A 19217-nucleotide genomic window follows, 5' to 3' on the forward strand; every position below is an offset into this window, starting at 1 on the left:
GTTTGCAGCCTTATTACACTGTACACTATACAGTGAGTGACAAGGTACAGGTGTAAGTAAGGAACAAGTTGTTAGGATTAGTTGGGAAACAAGTTGGTTTTCCATCCCCTGTTGTTAAATTATACAATCTATATATTTATACTGATGTCGGGGTGGAAACATAACTTGAAAATCTGTCTTCTGTACATTTTAAATTGCTAAAAAAAAACCCTCACTGTTTTCCGGCTTGATCGTGCCACATCTGGCTGTTTTATCTGCCAGATGTATTCAGCCGTCTCTTAAGTTCAAATATTGTGCAACTGAAGTTTCCTAATCATTTGAAAGCATGCGAGATGGGTATCAGCGCTCGGTCTGTTTGTGTGTGTGGGAATGGCAGAGCAGGCAGGCAGGAAGGGAGGGAGGGAGTTGGACTACTTACGTTAACCTCAGTGATCGCTATGTCAACAATGCTACCCACAACTATCAAGGCATCAAATGTGTTCCATGCATCAACAAAATAATGCTGCGTAGGGGTGGACAAAAAAAAACAAAAAGAAAAGAAAAAAAGAAAAGGAAAACAACAGAAGAAAAGGACAAAACGTAAGACATTTAAAAAATGGAAAGAACGGAAATTAAAGGAGAGAGGAGAAAAATAAGATAAAAACATTACATACATGAGCACTGGAGTTTTTAGTAGGAGGAGAGAGAGGGGGGAAAGAGTCAACAAAATTAAACGGCAACAAAAGAAAAGGGGGCAGTCTGAAAGAGATGGACAGCAGAGGAAGAGCAGCAGCGGTCGGTCATGCTTGTCCATGAGAGGAAATGTCAACAAGAACAACAGTAAAGAACAACAAAATCACAACTAAAAAAAATGCCCGTTGCTGCAGTTAAAAAATGGAAAGCTGTGTAAGGCTGTTTGTGATTGGTCAGTGAGTTAGTTCAGTTAGTTAGGGGATCAAACCTGAGTGCATGTCACAGTGTGACAAAAAAAAAGAAGAAAAAAAAAGAAAAATCAAGAACCCAACAACATTTGAGACACTGTAAAGAATAAGGAAGGAGGACGCAAGACAGAAACCCTCGGTGTTCAAAGCTAAACCCTGCCTCTGTTGCCTCTACTTTTTGTGAAAACCCAGTAGAAGTTTTTCTTGTTCAGGAACCTTTGTGGCTTTGGGGAGGGGAGATCCCTTGACTGGCAGCGGCCATCTTGGATTTAAGGATGGAGGGAGAGAAAGGAGAAGAGAAAGAGGAGGCAGACGAAGAAGATAGAGAGATGAAGAGAAACAACAGCACAACACGGAGGAGCCACAAAGGAAAGGAGAGCGGAGAGAGATCAAAGATTCAGAAGACACGAGACAGAGACAGAGAGGGTGAGACAAGGAGAGTGAGAGGGGGCTTCGTACTTACGTTGATTTCACTGAGAATGACGTCTATTATGCTGCCAATTACGATGAGGAAATCAAACACATTCCAGGGATCACTAAAGTACCCCTACACAGGACGAGGTGAGCAAGAGGAGGAGGAGGAGGAGGAGGAGGAGGAGGAGGGTAAGAAAGGTAGGTTAGAAGGAAAACAACATCTGCTGCCACTTCGCAGCCCCTATTAAGGAGGTATGAGGTTCTACAGTACACTGAGGAAACAGACAAAATCCGCTATACTTGATGAACCAACACATGAAAGAAGTTTCCATTGTGTTATCTGTTCATCAAGCGCAGCTGAATTTCCTGCTCCGTCAAGGATGGTGTGTTAGATGGCAGTTTTTTATGTCTTCCACCTGCATGTTGGGGCCTTCAGCAGTGCTGTGGCAGTGATTACACTAAAAGCCCACGCTGTTTACTTAACGTATTGTGGGCAATTCATTATCAGCACTGGAACACAGGAAGTATTTATGCAAAAACATCCACAAACCTTCAGGCCAGAGTAGTAGTATTTAATCTGGTATAATAAAATAATTATCTAAATATACAGAGCTGCATCTTAGACAGCTATAACCTGAACCCGAGACTTTGTTATGATGCATATTGAGTGAACTTGTAGTGACAGCCAAGATGAAAGGGATTTTTAAAACTGGCCTGTAAAATAAATCACATTTCATTCCGTTTCTGGTTGACTGTTTTCCAATGGCTCACTCAAATTTTGCATCACTGTAAGCTGGGACAACTAATGATGTTTACACCACAACACTGGAGGAATATGCCAGTTATTGTGTGCTTAAAGATGAGTTTCTAACTAGAAATTTAAAGGATCACTGTCTGTTTAACTGGATGTGAAGCTTCTGACTTTTTTCTAAACGTCTATATCTACTGTAACTAATCTATAGAATAATTGTATAGCTTTCAATAAAAACCTTACACAACAAATCTCACTCAGTCGTTTGCACCAACAAGTAAATTGGAGGATCCAGAGGGGATACTGAGAGGAGATCAATCTTACTGATCTATTTTAAGCTTCATCATCTGTCATCAGCAGCTGAGGTATCATCATAAAAAAGCAAAAGCTCCTCTTGCCATAACTCATCTGCACAACCACATTATGCAAATACAGCGAGGTATCCTTGGATACTGTGGTTTTAATTAGGTTATTTTCAGTCTCAAGAATATTAGTAAAACAGAGCTTGGAATTAGTGTCCAAAAGCTCGCTTATGGATTGATTAAATCTGCAAACTAAACACACCAGAATGCACGCAGCTTTAAAACAGTGAGTTGGAGTGTCAATTATTGGGCACAAAAAAAATAAATAAATCAGTTCTTCATTAGAAAACATACCCAAATAATCAAAATATTAAAAAAAAAAACATAAAAAACAAACAAAGAAAACATTGTTGTCCCATGGAAAAGATGATGAAACCTATTAAACAGAACAGATTAAATACAATAAACTTGTACATAGAGCAAATGTTATTGGACATAATAGAGAGAGAAATGAAAAAAAAAAGTTAGTGAGCTGCTTCTTTCTCCGTGAAGACTGTTAAAAGCAAAGGTTTATCAAGACAAGTCAAGCCATACAAAACATGGTAAGCATTGTTCACTGTGGCTTGGGAATGTGTTGTCATGCTGCACTAGAGACTATATGGAAAAAATCCATTTGTATAGGGTCACATATTCACAGCTCTACTGGAGAAACCTTGACACGCTCATTTATCAAAAAAAAAAAATGACAACCTTCAGAAATCTAGCAGTTTTAAACCAGCCTTACTTGAGGTAAACGCTACATAACATTACAAAGTAGTGCAGCAGGATGTGAATTCCCAAGCCTTTAAAGTTGTTCATTCTAACTGGGGACGTTTTTTTTCTCTACAAAAGTTATTACAAGATTGCCATCTTTCATCCATTTTAATAAAAGCACACATTTTGTAGAACATGATGTGGACTTTCGAGTAATTCAGAAAAATTAAAGATTTACTGGTAATTAGCGATTAGGAAACCTCATCTCCAAAAAAACTGACAGTTTTGTGGATGCTATTCATTAATTTCGCCAACTATCTTCTAGCAATTGACTTTACATATAAAATTAAAGAAAAAAATCATTCTGTCTCACACTAAAAAATAATAATACCTGGAGTAGGTGGGATTGATAGTTCTGAATTTGATTATAAATTATTGATTTTAATGAGCATAATGTCTGAGTGATCCTGGCACTGTTGCTAGAGATCCTGGAGGGAAGGATAAAATAAGGAACAAAAACCTTACCAGGCAGTCTGATTTCACCTTCATATCTCTCCTGCTGACTTTCGTGTATTAAAAAAAAGTCAAACAGTGAGATGAAGCACAGAGGATTCACTTGTTTTTGACTTTGCTGTTTGGCTCAACAAAATCACCAATAACTGGAAAACCTTGGTTCTTCCACAGACTTTTTGGATCGACTGTGCAACAATAGAGATAAGAGTGAAATATGATATTAAACTATGTCTTGCTATTGATTGTGTTCAAGGGCTTTCCACTAACCCTGCTGTAATAGGGGGGAAACATTCCCATCTGTTACTCTTTAAATAGTTGACGCACCAGGAAGATTGTACCAATAAACCCATGCAGCTACATGGCAACAACAGCAGGGTAACAAGGAAGCAGTGAGATTAAAAACCACATGATGCTGTCTACTAATCATGTTTTAAATCCATGGTATTGTAATAGTCATCTGGAGGAAATCAACAAAAGGATTAGGAATGCACAGGACAGTACAACATCAGCAATACATGTGATTCAAAATGTGGTCGTCTAATTCTCTTTATTGGTTCTAACTAGTAGCAATAAGCAGTTGTACATTTATTTAATCTTATTTCATAATCCTAAATTCCATGTTTGTGCTATTCTGTGTTGTTCTATCCTGCAGTTGGAGTGCTGGACCTACCCTGGGTTTGAAGGCGATCAGTTTCAGGATCATCTCTACGGTGAACAGTCCCGTGAAGAGCATGTTGAGGATGTTCATCGCGTCGTTGAAATTTTTCGTCTGTCCATGATGCTGCAGAAACACACAGGCGACTCGTTAATGTCCACATTATTGTCTCGCCTCATTTCGTGTGCATTCGTTCATCGACGTGTTGCTCACCTGCATGGCCAGACAGATGGTGTTGAGGAGGATGAGCGTGAACATCAGGTACTCAAAGTAGGTGGAGTTGACCACATACCACACCTTGTACTGGTATGGGTTCTTGGGGATGTAGCGACGCAACGGACGGGCCTTCAGGGCGTACTCCACACACTGACGCTGTGACACAAATACGCAAGACGTTGTGGTGTTGCTGCCTAACTTCCTCCAGTCTGAGCCTCTCTCTGGACTCAGACCATCATTTAGGAAAAGCTGCAGCACTGTCTTTTTGGCAGTCTTAAAAAACCTTTTCCATCCCCAACTATTCTTCCGTCCTGTCTGAATTTCCATGCTCTTTATGAAACATGGATCATCACAGAGAACACAGCTGCAGGGACTTGGCCTAGCTCCTTGTTTAAGCTTTAGTCACATCTTCTGTCTGAACTGTTGCAGCTCCCTCCTGGCTAGACTCCTGAAGTAGCTCTGCCCCTAAAAAGCTCATGTTCAGCCTCTCCAGATTCATCCATGTCTCACCCCCACTGCCTGGCCTCCATTCTTTCCTCCCTTGTGTCTCCTGAATGACAAAATGACTTTCCCGTTTCAGTCAGAACAGCACAGTCACTCTCTGTCTTCTAACCTGAATACTTCACGTCTATCTTGCCTCTGAATAAGGGCATGAAACTCTAATTATGCAACACACAAAAGAAATTCAGTGATAACTAAAACACACACTAACCTGGTTCTTGTCCAGCTCGCAGTTCTTATACTCTTGCTCTCCTTGCTCCTGGAATGTGACGATGACGAAACCGACGAAGATGTTCATCATGAAGAAGGCAATGATGATGATGTAGATGATGAAGAAGATGGAGATGACCACGCGGTAGTTGTAGATGGGCCCGACGTCCTCAGCGTGAGAGTCTATGGCCCGGTACAGTAACCTGAGAGTGGAGGGGGCGAATAAAGCTTTAATCGGATACCAGGAAAATGAAAACGCAAGCACAAATTAATCACACAATAAACGTATAAATAAAGCTGTGCATTGTGTTTGAATGCAGACACACACCCTGGCCAGCCCTCAAAGGTAGACACAGCAAACAGAGCCATCATGCCTTGCAGGACATCGTCAAAGTTAAAGTCGCTGTTCTCCCACAGTCGCTGGGCTCTTCCAGGCTTCCCCACATCGCCGTCCTTATACATGATGTAAGAACCCCTGCAAGAGCAAACAGAAACAGAGTCACATGATTGTTCTCTTGGTTTGTACGCTAAAGGAGGATTAACAGGAAGGTTCCTTTACCTGCACTCTGCCTGAGTTTGTTTAGAGCTGTCGGTGCAGTAGAAAAACTTGCCCTGATGGAAAGACAAGAAAATGTAGTAAAAAAAAAAACACAGCAACAACACTAAGGATATTTCCCAAACACTTCAAGCAAGGACCCTTGTTCTCTCCTCACCTTAAAGAGTTGTACTCCAATACAGGCGAACATGAACTGCAGCAGCGTGGTGACGATGACGATGTTGCCGATGGTCCTGATGGCCACGAACACGCACTGCACCACGTGCTGCAAAACACACCCAAGATGATGGTGAGTATCTAGTGTGTCTATCTAGTTAAGAAGAGAGCAAGCATGGATTATTAGGCTTTGTTCTGTGTGCTAACCTTCAGTCCTTTGGCCCTGTTGATGGCCCTCAGCGGTCTCAGCACTCGCAGAACTCGCAGGATCTTCACCACATTAATTGCACTGGACCTGAAACATGCACGAGATTAAACTACTGACCAGCCAACATAATCTTAAGGGTAAAAGGTTGGAACAACACATAAATCTGTGAGTCCTCTCAGTAGCGTCTGTATTTTTTAATTTAAAAAAAGTTAAGAAAAATAAAATGTTCAGGACACAAATGAACTGGACACCTAAAGAAAAATCGCATTGAAACTCACTAACAATGACAAAAATATATATAAAATAATCTAAAAAAAAAAAAAAAAGCACTTAAAAAAGAAAGAAACAAAACTTAAAGTTTGGCTTAAATGGTGCAAAGTCAAGACAATATTTTTATTCAAAATATCCTTACTGAATATATGCAAGAAAGCATAAAATATAGTTTAAGCTACTCTTATTACTACTTGTAACAGGGGATTGGAGGAAAATATTTCTGTTTATGCTGTATTTTTGTTGTAAATTTTAGAAACTAAAATAATACAGGATACAACTTTTTTGTACGAAAATAAATTAGGATCATATCAAGATTATATGTTATTGTCAAGAGTACTAATTATCTGTTCAAATTAGGTTTTATTCACTGACAAAGAAACGTTAGTTAAAGCATCGTTCATAACATAAATCGTCCGCAACAGATTTTGGTAACAGTACATATGTAATACTGTACAACACACAAAACACACACAAACACATACGTGGACAAACACGTACGCACAACACAGACGCACCAACACAAAGACGTTAACAGACATTTACAAGCAAACAGAGATTTGTTGTGCTGGAAGAGAGTGTCAGTTCAAGCCAAAGGTCCAACAGTGACCTTTCAAAGGAAGTGTCTCAAAAGAATGGTGTCTACATACTAAACAAAAAGAGTCAAACTAATACATTGACATTTTGAATTTTGTAATAAATGTTCGGAAAGAGCTTGAACATTGGTTCTTCCGTGATCTGAACTGGGCCTCCCACTGCGATGATTACAACTTGAAGTCTACCGATATCACGCATGTTGAAAATATACTTTTGTTCTCCTTGGGAAGATAACGCGCCAGTTGTTCAGATAACCGAAGAACAAATACTGAAACTTTTTCCCACAGTGTAACAAATGTAGAAGGAAAAAAGTGAATTCAAAATGTCAGCGTATGTTTTTCAGGGAGTGACTTTTGTAGACGGTTAAAGGAGTGAAACAGTCGTCTGTGCTGACCTCGAAACAGAAAGTAAGTAAAACACCTGTTGTGCAACTTTTTTTTTTTTTAAACATACGAATATAAAGTTTAAAGGCAGTTAAAGGTAGTTTGTGTGGAGCAGGATTTTATCAATCACATATCACAGTCAAATCAGCTGTGATGATATCTTCTAGTTAAATCACAATCCATAAAAATGTAAATAAATTAGAAACATAATGTTTTAAATGCAGCAAAGTGTAGCTGTGGCTGTTGAGGCGTGAATGAAAAATATGATTTACCAGCGACCTGAAGTACACTATATATATATATGAAAAAGCAAAAATAGATATGAGCTCATCAGATGTTGGTTTGTATTGGCGACGTTACCGTAGTTCTTATATGTCTGCTGATGTTTGCCATATTTCATGCTGTCACACTCTGGGACTACTCAGGGTGACAACACAAACAGGCCATCTGTCATGTGAGTGTATACAGTTTTCTATGTGTTTTTTTGATGAATGCCTATAATTTACACCCATTTTCTTTACTCTTTGTAGCTTGTCCTTTCTGCTCTGCTACAGCTGTTTATTTACAACACAACAAGTATAATCTGTAGATGTGTATGTAATTATTGGGTAGTAATAACAGAAACAACCTACCACTACTATTACAAAGTGATCACAATTCATTTAACTGTGATACGTTAAAAAAAAAAATCCCACTCACTCACTACCTTTAGCAGGCATAACCACGGAGTTTTAGCATTCCGGTGTCATTTCTATAGCCCAGGAGAGTTTCATTTATCCAGAAATCTGAGAATTTAATTTTGACCTGCCCCCAAATCTATGACAAAGAACAGATGAACAAACTCATTAACGCTGATTGGATTTGAAAGGTGACGAAAAAAAAGAGGACCCAGGACAGTTTACCCAATGAAACGCATCTTCTAATTTACAAACAGCTGCCTATGAAAAGGCATTTTGACATGAGTCAAGTGCAAAAGCATGCGTTCATAATAAAGAAATCATCCATTTCTTATCAATACAATCTTATCCCACTAAACTACACCAGTCAGTAACATCACAGATGAACAGATTTTTTTTTTCTTGCTCTGGACATCGACTAAACTCTCCAAGACCATAGAAATATCAAATCAAAAGAGTGACAGCTTTACACGGTTAAGGTGAAGGTCTGTTGAAAAGGGGTTATTAATACGGACTAATATGGACTTACGTCGAGAAGTCTAGTCTATTAAGCATTAGAGACAGAGAGTGTAGCATAGCATATTAAACATCAGAACAGCATTTCAAGGAGTTATTTGCTACAAGAAGCAGAAAACATTTTTAATAAACATCACAAAGAGAGGAAGGATTAGGAGTAATGAAGTGTGAAGTTGTTAAGAGAATACAGAGAGAAGTGTGAAGCATGGGGCAATTTAGAAAGCAAAACGTTTAGCCACTTTACAGCTTGATTTATGTGTCTCATGCAGTAGCCAATATCTGGCCGCTTGGTCTTGTGTGTTAACATATAATAACACAAATATATTTCGGACAATAATTGGAATGTCTACTTTTTTGTCAACTAAAAAAGCAGTATTAAAAACATGCACCAGATCGCTTTATATTGCACTCACTGTATTCCAGAGGAGATGAGCGACACACTGACCACCACCAAGTCCAGGATGTTGAAATAGTTTCTACAGAAAGAACCTTTATGGAGGAAGGCTCCATAGGCCGTCATCTGTAGGGAGTCAAATGAACACACAGCTTAGTGGTGCACAAGTAGACGACGTATGATGTTGGCTGTCTTATCATTCACCTTGAACAGGAGTACAAGGGTCAAATGTACAGTACAGTACAATTTTTTTTTAAAAATTCAGTTTTCTAGATCTCTCCATCTATCATCGGTGACCTCTTATCCTTTGCAGGGTCACAGGGGGCTCCAGCCTCTCACCCTCGGTTTGTCAGCTGTGGGGTGAGAGGTGGAATTACATGATTTTGCTATACTATATCGCTCAATGCGTCTTTTGAATTGTTCTGAAGCTGTAAATCCTTCAAACATCAGCTACTGTTGCTCAGCTGCACAGCCAAATGTCTCCAATTTGTCTAATATTTGCAGGACACGCTGTCAAAGACGTGAAGGCACAGTGAATTCCTCTGGATTATACGGCCCGTTCCTCTTTTATTACGAACATCAAACACTACCTTGAGAATGATCTCTATGGTGAAGAGTCCAGTGAAGACATGATCTGCATAGCCCAGGATCTGAAAATGCAACCAAAAGAATGCTTTTTAGTTCAAAGATACCATTTCTACATTACTGTTTGGTTAATGTGCACCACACAAACACATTTCTGGGATTTAAAATATCAGCCCTGGTCAATATGCATTAGCTTTCTGAATGAGTAGAAAAAAAAGAGCCGTTATATCATCAGCTGTATTTGCCCTAATAATAAACTATGACGAACCAAAGTTGTATAATATGTTGACCTTCACCTTCAGAACCTAATTCAGTGAACACCGACTTGGCATTCTTGCTAGTTTTTAGCATCCACTAGGAACAACACAGCTCCTCCTTGGCTTACATTGAACTGTTTACGCAGATGAAATAAAGAGAGGAACGGGAGGAAGTGCAATTCTTTAGGGGTTGAAGCTGAATGTATGGTCAGCTATAGTTCTGGATGAATCCACAACATACTGAAAGAATAATGCTGAGGTTCAGGTCTAAGGGTAATTAATTCCAAATTGACAGGCTTTGAAAACAGAGCAGAACCTGAAAACAGGATGTTTATTTCATTAAGGTTTCAGACTAAGGTTAATTGGGGTAAACTAATACACAGCATCTCATACGAAAGCCCAGGAAAATACAATAAAACAGATCTTTATTGGCCTCAGGGGGCTGGTGTTTCTCACAAGAGAGGAAACAAAAGCAGATGCGGTACTCAGTCTTTACATTAGACTACAGCTTAATTACAGTCATAAACACTATATTAATATATGAACAATATGGTGATGCTCTATTGTTGTACTCAACTGCTGAGACTGTATATCCTTCAAATAAACAAACAGCAAATGCTTTGTGGTTTTAGAGCTTTGATTGTGGCAAAATGTTTCCTGCTGTTGCAAACAAATTAAAATAAACTTGGTTTCTTGGTTAAATGCAGATTAGCAAAAACCCGAGGAACACAGCTTTAAATGTGTACAGCACCACGACTACAGTGTTGTGTATCCTGAGTTAAAATACAAACACAATAAAGCTTAAAAGGCGTTTCACAGCTTCTTAACATGAAGTTAATAATAGTTACAGTACTCTGGAAGAAATCTCATTAAGTGTAACAGGCCGCTGACAATAAGCTTTGGTTCCTCTATATGTTGCTGTCAGCTTTAATCCATTTAGTTCAGAATGAATGTGTGTGGGCAACTAATGATGGCTACAAAGTCGTCAGTCTGTACTTTAATGTATATCCGGCTTTGAAAGCGTGCGTACTGTATTTATACTATAATACCTGTGTTTTCTTTATTTATTTTTCATTGTGTGTGAGCTACCTGGTTTCTGAAAGAGTCGTTCTTGACTGGGTCCTCTGCTGCCAGACTGATGCTGCTGAGCAGGATGAAGAAGAGGATGAGGTTGGTGAAGATGTTGTGGTTGACGATCTTATGGCACAGAACCCTGAATCTGTAAAACAAAGTAGTAAAGTGAGAGTTAGAGGATCAAATTTCCTATATTTCATTGCAAAAACGAGTGACCAGAACTTTCGTAGGACGAAAAATGCAGGAGAGAACCAGACGGCGAAGACAAGGAAGGTACAGAGCAAGATGACCAAAGATGAGAGGCATCTTCTTACTTGTTGGTGTGGCTGAAGATGAAGAAGGCGCGGGCCTCAGGCATGGGAACAGCCTTCTCCTTCAGCTGGATGTCAGAGAGCGGCCGCGGCCTCGGGCCAACTGGCATCTCTGGCTCATCGTCGTCATCGTCTCCTGATGGCGAGGAGATAGAAGAGGAGATAGAAGAGGAGATAGAAGAGGAGAGACGGGAGGAGGAGAACGAGAAAGAGGGAGAGTGGTGAGAAAAAGTTGGAAAAGTGGATATTAAATTCTTACAGGTAATGAGCAGCTGTGTGCATTTAAATGCTAGCTCTTCCTACATCTTTACTAAAAGCTTAATTGTTGATGATGACACTGATTGATCTGATCTCCCTGAGCTCTCATTGGCTGTGTATTACCTATGTAATCATTGGCAGGATATGGGTTCTTCTCTTCACTTTCATCTCCACAGCAGTCGTCCATGTTGATCTGCGAAATGAAAGTACTCATTAACTTGCTCTTTTCAACATACTGTACCTGCTCATTCATGCACCTACTTTTATTTATCTTCATTCATGTGTCTTTGTGTACCTTCGTTGCAGTGTTGGTCTCTCCATCAGACGTAATGGACTTCAGTTCGATCTTCTCCTTCTTCTCTTCCTCCAGAGGCGGCTTCTCGTTGTCATGGCGCTTCTCTGGACTGGCAAGCCTGAAAAAGAGGAGATGTTCAGCATCTTTCCCCTTCTCCTGACTCTTGCAGTTGAACCACTGATTTGCATTGAATGACACACATTACACCATGAAGACAAAATAAACGTTTGCAATAATGGGAGTGTTTTTCAATCACGTAGGGCAGTTGTGCTGTTATGATCAAACCAGAAGAAAAGTGGGCAGGGAAAATGACTGTTTTCCATTACACTTTCTACTCAGATCAATACAGGTCGCAACCAAGGAGGTGTTTAAAGATTTGTGGCACTGAAAGGGGAAACTGTCTTCCTCAACTGCACGAAAGTTGCACAATGCCGTTGCTGACAAATTAGCTTTATAAGCAATAAGATGCTAAAAATACCCAATAAAACCGGTTTAGAGAAAGGGCAAAGCAGGCAAATGTCAGCTTGTCTTAAAAACCAAAGAATGTGTTCGTAATTGTTAAGCAGTTTTTGTGGGTTGATTTCAAGGTGCTAGTATCAGCATCCTTAAATACCACTGGGCATTCCTGGCTATCCAGCATGCTGTAAACTGAAGCTCTCCCTTGGTGCTGTTGAGATTGGCCGAGCTTCCCCTCTCCCTCTCTCTGCCCCTGCAACTTTATTTGCTGTTGGCAAGACACAAAACGTGTTCTCCTCTTTCTCTTCCTTATCTCAAGTGCCTCTATTTCTGTTTTCTGCTTTACCTGGCCAGTTTTTTCCTCTCCTTCTCCTCCTCCTCTTCTTTCTGGGCTGATGTCAGGCTCTCAGCATCTGCCAGGTTGTCGACAGCGATGGCCAAGAAGACATTCAGGAGGATATCTGTTCAGAGGGGTGGTGTTAAGGATGGTGCTGACCCATCAGATGCATAAACGAGGCTGGTTGCAAAACATCTCAGTAACTTTTAATCTAATCTCCTTATCTGTATGATATTGAACTTTCGACAGCTTGAGGAGAGATGCTCTGCGATATTCGGTGAAACATTTTCGGCTTCAGGACGGTATCCCCATGCAAAACACGTTCTTTCCTCCTGCAACTGCATCTTAAATAGGGGTTGGATATCAGATCTGATTTAATTCAAATCACAGTCAGCAACACTGTTATCCATTTGATGGTAGGATTTATCTGAATCAGAGAACAAATTTGACTGTCAATTATTGCCTCCGACTTGCCACATGCTGATTTTTCAAGTCCTTCCAGCATGTGTAACCATTAGCTCCTCATTATGTAGGCGGCTGTGTAGCTAACTAATGTAGACCCCTGTTGTGGTAGGATACAGTTTCCGCAGATGAAGAGGATGATGAAGTAGATGCAGACCAGCATGCCAGGAAAAGAGGGACCACCGTAGGCCATGATACCGTCATACATCACGGAGTTCCAGTCCTCTCCTGTTAGGATCTGTGGAGAAATAACCAGAGTCAACATCCCATTTGCATAAAGAAATTCTTGGAAAGAAGTCTCACCCTTATGACAGTGATAGATTACATTTCATTTTACAGTTGATTACACAGTGTTTTGTTCTGTACAAAGATGCAAGGATGATAATTTGTCAGACAAAAACTGAGAATGTTGCAGCGTCCTTACCTGAAACACGGTGAGCAGAGACTGGGGAAAGTTGTCGAAGGTGCTGCGTCGGGTCTCGTCGAAGTTGAATTTCCCCCCAAAGAGCTGCATGCCCAGCAGGGAGAAGATGATGATGAAGAGGAAGAGCAGGAGCAACAGGGAAGCGATGGAGCGAACGGAGTTGAGCAGGGAGGCCACCAGGTTGGACAGGGAGTTCCAATATCTAAGGGAGAGAATTAAAAACTGTGAAGTCTATCAAGGGATATGTGTGAATGTGGGCAAATAAGTCTGTGTACAAACACTTATCTCTTAAAAATACACATTCACGTTGACCTGTCAATACATGATTCTCTGCATCTTCTCAAGATCAAGCATGGTGATAAAAGTTTCTACTGCCTTTCTCTGAACTCTTTAGTTTATCAAATAGCAATGCTAAGAATTAGACAGGATTTGTAATAACCTGGTTATTTTGAAGATTCTGAGCAAGCGCACGCAACGTAACACAGAGATGCCGAGAGGAGACATGATCTTTGTTTCCACCAGAATGGTCTCCAGAATCCCTCCGCATACTACGAAGCTGTCGAACCGATTGAAGAGTGAAACAAAGTACGCCTGTGGACAACAAGGGAAGAACGTTAAAGCGGTTGAACGCCGAGGAGAATAATGTCAAGGGTAAAGATTTCACCAAAACAGCCTCCTACCTGTAGACCCAGACTGTACATCTTCAGCAGCATCTCACCAGTGAAGAGCGCAAGCAAAACCTTATTGGCAATGTCTGGGGAGAAAAGAGAACAAGAGACATTAATAGAAATATAGATGGCAAAGAAATTGTAGAAAGATGAATGATGTAGACCGAATCAGACATAGGTGTATACATGTTTGTGGGTAACGCACCTTGTACATCGGTTAGCCACTGAGGCTGCTGGTGATGTTCAGAGGCGATGGTCAGAGTGTTGAGGAAAACCAGAAAGATGACCAGCCAATAAAAAACCTGCGATTTGACCGCCGCCCGGCACTTCCTCCTGCACAGCCTGTTCCACCTCCGAGAGTAGCGGCTGAGAAGGAAGAAGGAGAGATTGAGAGGCGAGAAAAGATGGGAGAGAGGAGCATTCGGGAGGAGAATGGTGAAAGAGAGGAAGGAGGGTCAGAGATAGAGGGATGGACGAAGGGTAAGATGGAGAGTCAGATGAGGATGAAGAGAACGACAGAAGAAAACCCATGATCGAAGAAAAAAAAAAAACAGAGTGATCAAAAGAAACAAGAGAACAGAGTGAAAAACAAAACAGCGGAGGAGAGAGAAGAACAAGAAAGAATCAATTAGTCTGTCGACAGAACAGTGATGACACCACCCCTCGGCCCGTGGATGTCTGTTGTTTGAGAGCAGAGCTGCGGAACAGAGTTAGTCATCCTCAAAGACGTTTCACACCAAGGAGGAGCCAAAATGAAGAGCTTTGTTGCAGAATGAGATATGCACCATTGGAGAAAAAAAACAAGAGCACTTGTTCTTACAAAAATGATTGAAGGGACAAATTTAAAGTGAAATGTGTTATATTGTGATCCGTACTTCAAGGGAAATGCGTGCTTCAAAAGAAGAAGTGGTTCATTTTTAGCGTGACAAACGTGTTTTGTGTTTTGTTTTTAGAGAATTCAGTATGTTGTGAAGTCTTTTTTTTTGCACTTTCTGCGCTTGCTATTGTGTAAATTTGAAGTTATTTGTTTCTAGTAAATAATAGCTCCACAGCTTGGGGTCACATCTATGCTACCAGAGAGAGTCTTAGCATTATTTTTTTTTTTCTTTTACCAACGTGCATGTACCAATGATTTGACAGCTATAATTTCATAATTATCCTTTTTGGAGGAAGTGATTTGAAAACAAAGGAAAACAGTAACCTGTGCTGTTTAAACGGTGGAGAAGCAGTGAAGCATGAATCTGACTCTGGATTTTCTGTTTTAAACATGTCAAAGTCAATATTATAATGTAGATTTTACACATCACAGCTACAACTATAGTAAAACCCTGGCAACATGAAACAAAAAAAATCAAGAATTCGTTCCAAATTACCTTAAAAGTTAATGAGAAGGTAAAAATTTGTTCATAATAGATTGCTATGAAACAAAACATTAAGACATAAATCCAAGAGAATCCTCATACTGCTGAGAAAATCTTCCATCTCTCTGTATCTATGCGGGTGTCTATCCACCATTCGACCCCTCCGTCCACCGCAGCAGACTAGCAGGGGGATTCGTCATCTGCTTTAACTGCTGATCCTTTAATTCAACCAGATCAACGCAGCTCACCAGGAAGTCTTCTATTCTCTTTGTCTATACAAAATTCATGTTTCACAAGTCTTCTGTTTGAGCGTGTGAGAGCTGTTTAGAGCCAGTTATGGCGCACAGCGGCTTCTGCCATGATGCTCACACTGAATGTTACATGAGACACGAGTCACAACACAACACAAGCGGACATGCATCCCTACACTAAAAGGCATGTCTTCTTTGATTTACTTTTTAATCATGTTTGTGATTGTAATTGATAGAAAAAACTCTGTCAAAACAACCTGTGCTGCTGTTATTATTAAAGTGTACAGGATGAAAACAGTTAAAGGTATGTAAAGTGTTCTGATTCTGTGGGAAACATTCCACTTTATTGTTTAGAAAATGGCCAGATCTCTTTGAAGGAGTAATCTGACCATTAGATAAAAGTGGTTATTTTCTTATCATGACCCAGATAAGAAGATTGATATCACTGCCATATCTGTACAGTCTTTAAAAGCAGCTGGTGAGCTTAGCTCAGAGGGGGAAACAGTTAGCCTCCCTCCAAAGTTAACACAATCCTAAATTCTTGTCATCATTGTGACCTAACAAACACTCCTGTGCTTGGCTAAGAAATAATCTAACATATAAGGTAGATATAAGATGATAGTTGCTTTGATCTCCTCATCAAACTCTCTGTAATAAAGCTATCAAATGTATTTGTTGAACTATTTAATTAAAGAACAAGTCTACGTCAGTTCGTCTGTGTTTCTCGTACTCGCCTGTACACAAACACACACACACACAGCGACCATACAAATACCACAGCATCAGAGATATTAGAACAGGTGAATCAGAAGACTACGGGAAACAACATGTACTAACCTGAACTTGGATTTGGAGATCCTAATTCTGGAACACAGAAAACAGAATGGATTATACATACACACATAACACACATACAGACAGGTACACAACGTGAAAGGGGTGATTTGAGAGGAATAAAGGGAAATAAATTCCCTTCCTACTTGATCGACCTTAGCTGCTTTTAGAAAGCGAACATTTCCTAGTTTAGAGTCTTGAAATGCGCAAAAAGTCATCGATCCTCTCTCTCTGCAAAACCACAACATGATCAAAGAACATGTTTGCTAAAAGATCCATTTTTGCACCCACTGGTAACAGACTCTGGGTACACTATGAGAAAATAAACATCACCATTATTATCACCCACTTTTCTTTTGAACAAATCATCCCCCTGCAAACACATATACAGTGGCATCCAGTCAAAAGAAGACAGAATATGTTTGGATTTCCTCCAATCAGTCCTGGTGTGAAAAAATAAACACAATTTGATAATAGAAAAAGAAATGTCTGTTGATTGTTCACCACTGTAACAGNGAGAAGAGAAGAGAAGAGAAGAGAAGAGAAGAGAAGAGAAGAGAAGAGAAGAGAAGAGAAGAGAAGAGAAGAGAAGAGAAGAGAAGAGAAGAGAAGAGGAGAGAAGAGAAGAGAAGAGAAGAGAAGAGAAGAGAAATTCCGACTGTGGATGAAATATCAAATAATTTGTATACGTTCGTTCAGATTAAATTATTAGACAATCAGCTGATTTTATCATCAGAAACAACCACTTACGGGGAAGCTTACAGCCAGAAATGGTTTAACTGTAACCAAATGAATCAATAAAAAACACATATAAGTATCCCAAGCCCTTTTGAAGCTCTTCGGGAGTGTCTGTGTTGTGGTTTTGTTGGTTAAAGCAGATGAATTAACTAACTGGCTGACTGGCTGGCTAACCGACCGACTGACTAAAGCAATAAAATGTGTCACTGACTGACTGAACGGAAGATGAAATGACTGACTGCCCGGAGATGGGAGGTGACAGCTCACACGTCTCTTCTCTTCATGTGTCCGTCTCAATTATGAAATCAGCGGGTGCAGAAGTAGCTCATAACCCGTCGAACGTCTCCTTAGAGATGCGAAGAGGAAACTGACAAACACAGAAAAGTCTCGTCTCCACAATAGTGAGAGAAAATGTCCCTGACCGAATGTACTGCAGCCTCAGACAGACAGAATGAGGGTTTGTATTCACAAGCCTGTGCAAATGTTACTGTTCAATACAGTCAGACTTTTATGTAAGTTTTCAAACCAAATAAAGTTTGATCTGCAGCCATTTGAAAAGTTGCACTTCACTTTGGTTAAATTTTATTTATTAGACGAGAGATATGTGTGAATTAAATGTATTTCTTGTGCCACAACAAGTTGATTAATGATATGCAAAATAGATAATTTATTAAAATGTAGGGACAGAACTTCACTACTACATATTTTATCTTTACTAAATGCAATAATAAAGTGAGCAAAATTCACCTGCTGACTCATGATACAGTCAAAAGCTTCAGAAAAAGCAACAAATGAAGCCTAAATTAAGATTTTTTTTCTCTGTGCTGAAACAATTTAGTCGACCGACAGTCGTGCAACCGAGCAGAGGATTGTTGCGGCGCAGCGTGTTGCAAATAATACTGCAATATCAATGCATGCCATCACAATTTGCAAAACTAGGCAACCAGGCATGGTGGGAAAACCCTATTTGTACCAATTCTGATGATTAAATAATTATATTAGGATTTTTTTAAAGTAAGTGCTGGCATCAGTATAAGGATTTCTTGCTCTTGTTTGTCATATATGGCATCAAAATGCATTTCATTTTGCTTTAATTCCAACTGCAGTTATTCAACAAATGGAAAAAGTAAAGCACGTTTCTAAACTGTGGGTAACAAAACGCTGGTTTCTCTTCTAGTCGGCAGTATGAGTTGAGTTTATGGCACCTTCTGAAGCCTCAGATAGGACATGTCCTTCGTTTTGAGTTATGACAGGGTACAAATAAGCACAAACGAACATAACAAAGACAAAATAACAGATGAATAGGGATGGTACAGATAAACAACAGTGTGGCATTCAAGTGTGCCTACTGGCTTTATTGTTCCTCTTGGTCGAGAGTGTTTTCGATTGGGTTTGAAATCGTCTATTTTGCGCTGTAACTTTCTGCGTTGTGTTCCATTGTGCACCACAGTGATGAACGGTTCTGTATGTAGGTGTGTGTTTGCTTGTGTGAACTGAAGCGAGGCCCGCTGGGGTCACGGCTCCTGCGTGGCCTTGTGTCTAAGAAAGAAAGCAACGCACTTGTTTGAATAATGTAAAAAATGAAAGCAGAGGGGAGAGCGGGAGCGGGTGAGTCAGCTGTTTGTGAGCTCCCACAGGGGAGGAAGAAAGCACTTCAGCAGCAAACACAAGAAGGGGAGAGAGATAGAGAGAGAGCAGGAACAGGGGGAGAGAGATGAAAGAGAAAATAAAGGTGGATTACTACTACATGTAGATTTATATAAGATGAAGATGTCCTGATTTTCTGTATCTTGTCAGCTCCCAAACAGTGATTGAGTTTTTCTTGCGCTGCATGAATCAACACTTTGACCTCATGACGGGCTTCATTCTGTCATTTCCTCTGTTAATGTGCTCAACATTAAAGAACTGTGTCGG

The 19217-nt window shown here is 40.0% G+C and overlaps 1 protein-coding gene across 1 annotated transcript in view; it reads right to left on the reverse strand.

Annotated features, from left to right (window-relative positions):
• The window catches only part of cacna1c (calcium channel, voltage-dependent, L type, alpha 1C subunit), a 59538-nt gene that overhangs the window by 23405 nt on the left and 16916 nt on the right, over nucleotides 1-19217 (reverse strand). Inside the window, exons 5-25 of the mRNA XM_008299410.1 lie at nucleotides 16569-16595; nucleotides 14325-14485; nucleotides 14132-14205; nucleotides 13891-14042; nucleotides 13452-13653; nucleotides 13145-13265; nucleotides 12575-12689; nucleotides 11773-11890; nucleotides 11601-11670; nucleotides 11223-11355; nucleotides 10924-11053; nucleotides 9583-9642; nucleotides 9012-9118; nucleotides 6155-6242; nucleotides 5949-6056; nucleotides 5795-5847; nucleotides 5564-5710; nucleotides 5237-5438; nucleotides 4522-4680; nucleotides 4324-4434; nucleotides 1384-1467 (exon numbers count right to left, since the gene is read on the reverse strand). Of these exons, the coding sequence (XP_008297632.1) occupies nucleotides 1384-1467; nucleotides 4324-4434; nucleotides 4522-4680; nucleotides 5237-5438; nucleotides 5564-5710; nucleotides 5795-5847; nucleotides 5949-6056; nucleotides 6155-6242; nucleotides 9012-9118; nucleotides 9583-9642; nucleotides 10924-11053; nucleotides 11223-11355; nucleotides 11601-11670; nucleotides 11773-11890; nucleotides 12575-12689; nucleotides 13145-13265; nucleotides 13452-13653; nucleotides 13891-14042; nucleotides 14132-14205; nucleotides 14325-14485; nucleotides 16569-16595 (2422 nt within the window). The remainder of the gene's footprint in view (nucleotides 1-1383; nucleotides 1468-4323; nucleotides 4435-4521; nucleotides 4681-5236; nucleotides 5439-5563; nucleotides 5711-5794; nucleotides 5848-5948; nucleotides 6057-6154; nucleotides 6243-9011; nucleotides 9119-9582; nucleotides 9643-10923; nucleotides 11054-11222; nucleotides 11356-11600; nucleotides 11671-11772; nucleotides 11891-12574; nucleotides 12690-13144; nucleotides 13266-13451; nucleotides 13654-13890; nucleotides 14043-14131; nucleotides 14206-14324; nucleotides 14486-16568; nucleotides 16596-19217) is intronic.

This window comes from Stegastes partitus, unplaced genomic scaffold, assembly GCF_000690725.1.
Source record: "Stegastes partitus isolate 25-593 unplaced genomic scaffold, Stegastes_partitus-1.0.2 Scaffold1414, whole genome shotgun sequence".
In the NCBI taxonomy this organism is placed as follows: domain Eukaryota; kingdom Metazoa; phylum Chordata; class Actinopteri; family Pomacentridae; genus Stegastes; species Stegastes partitus.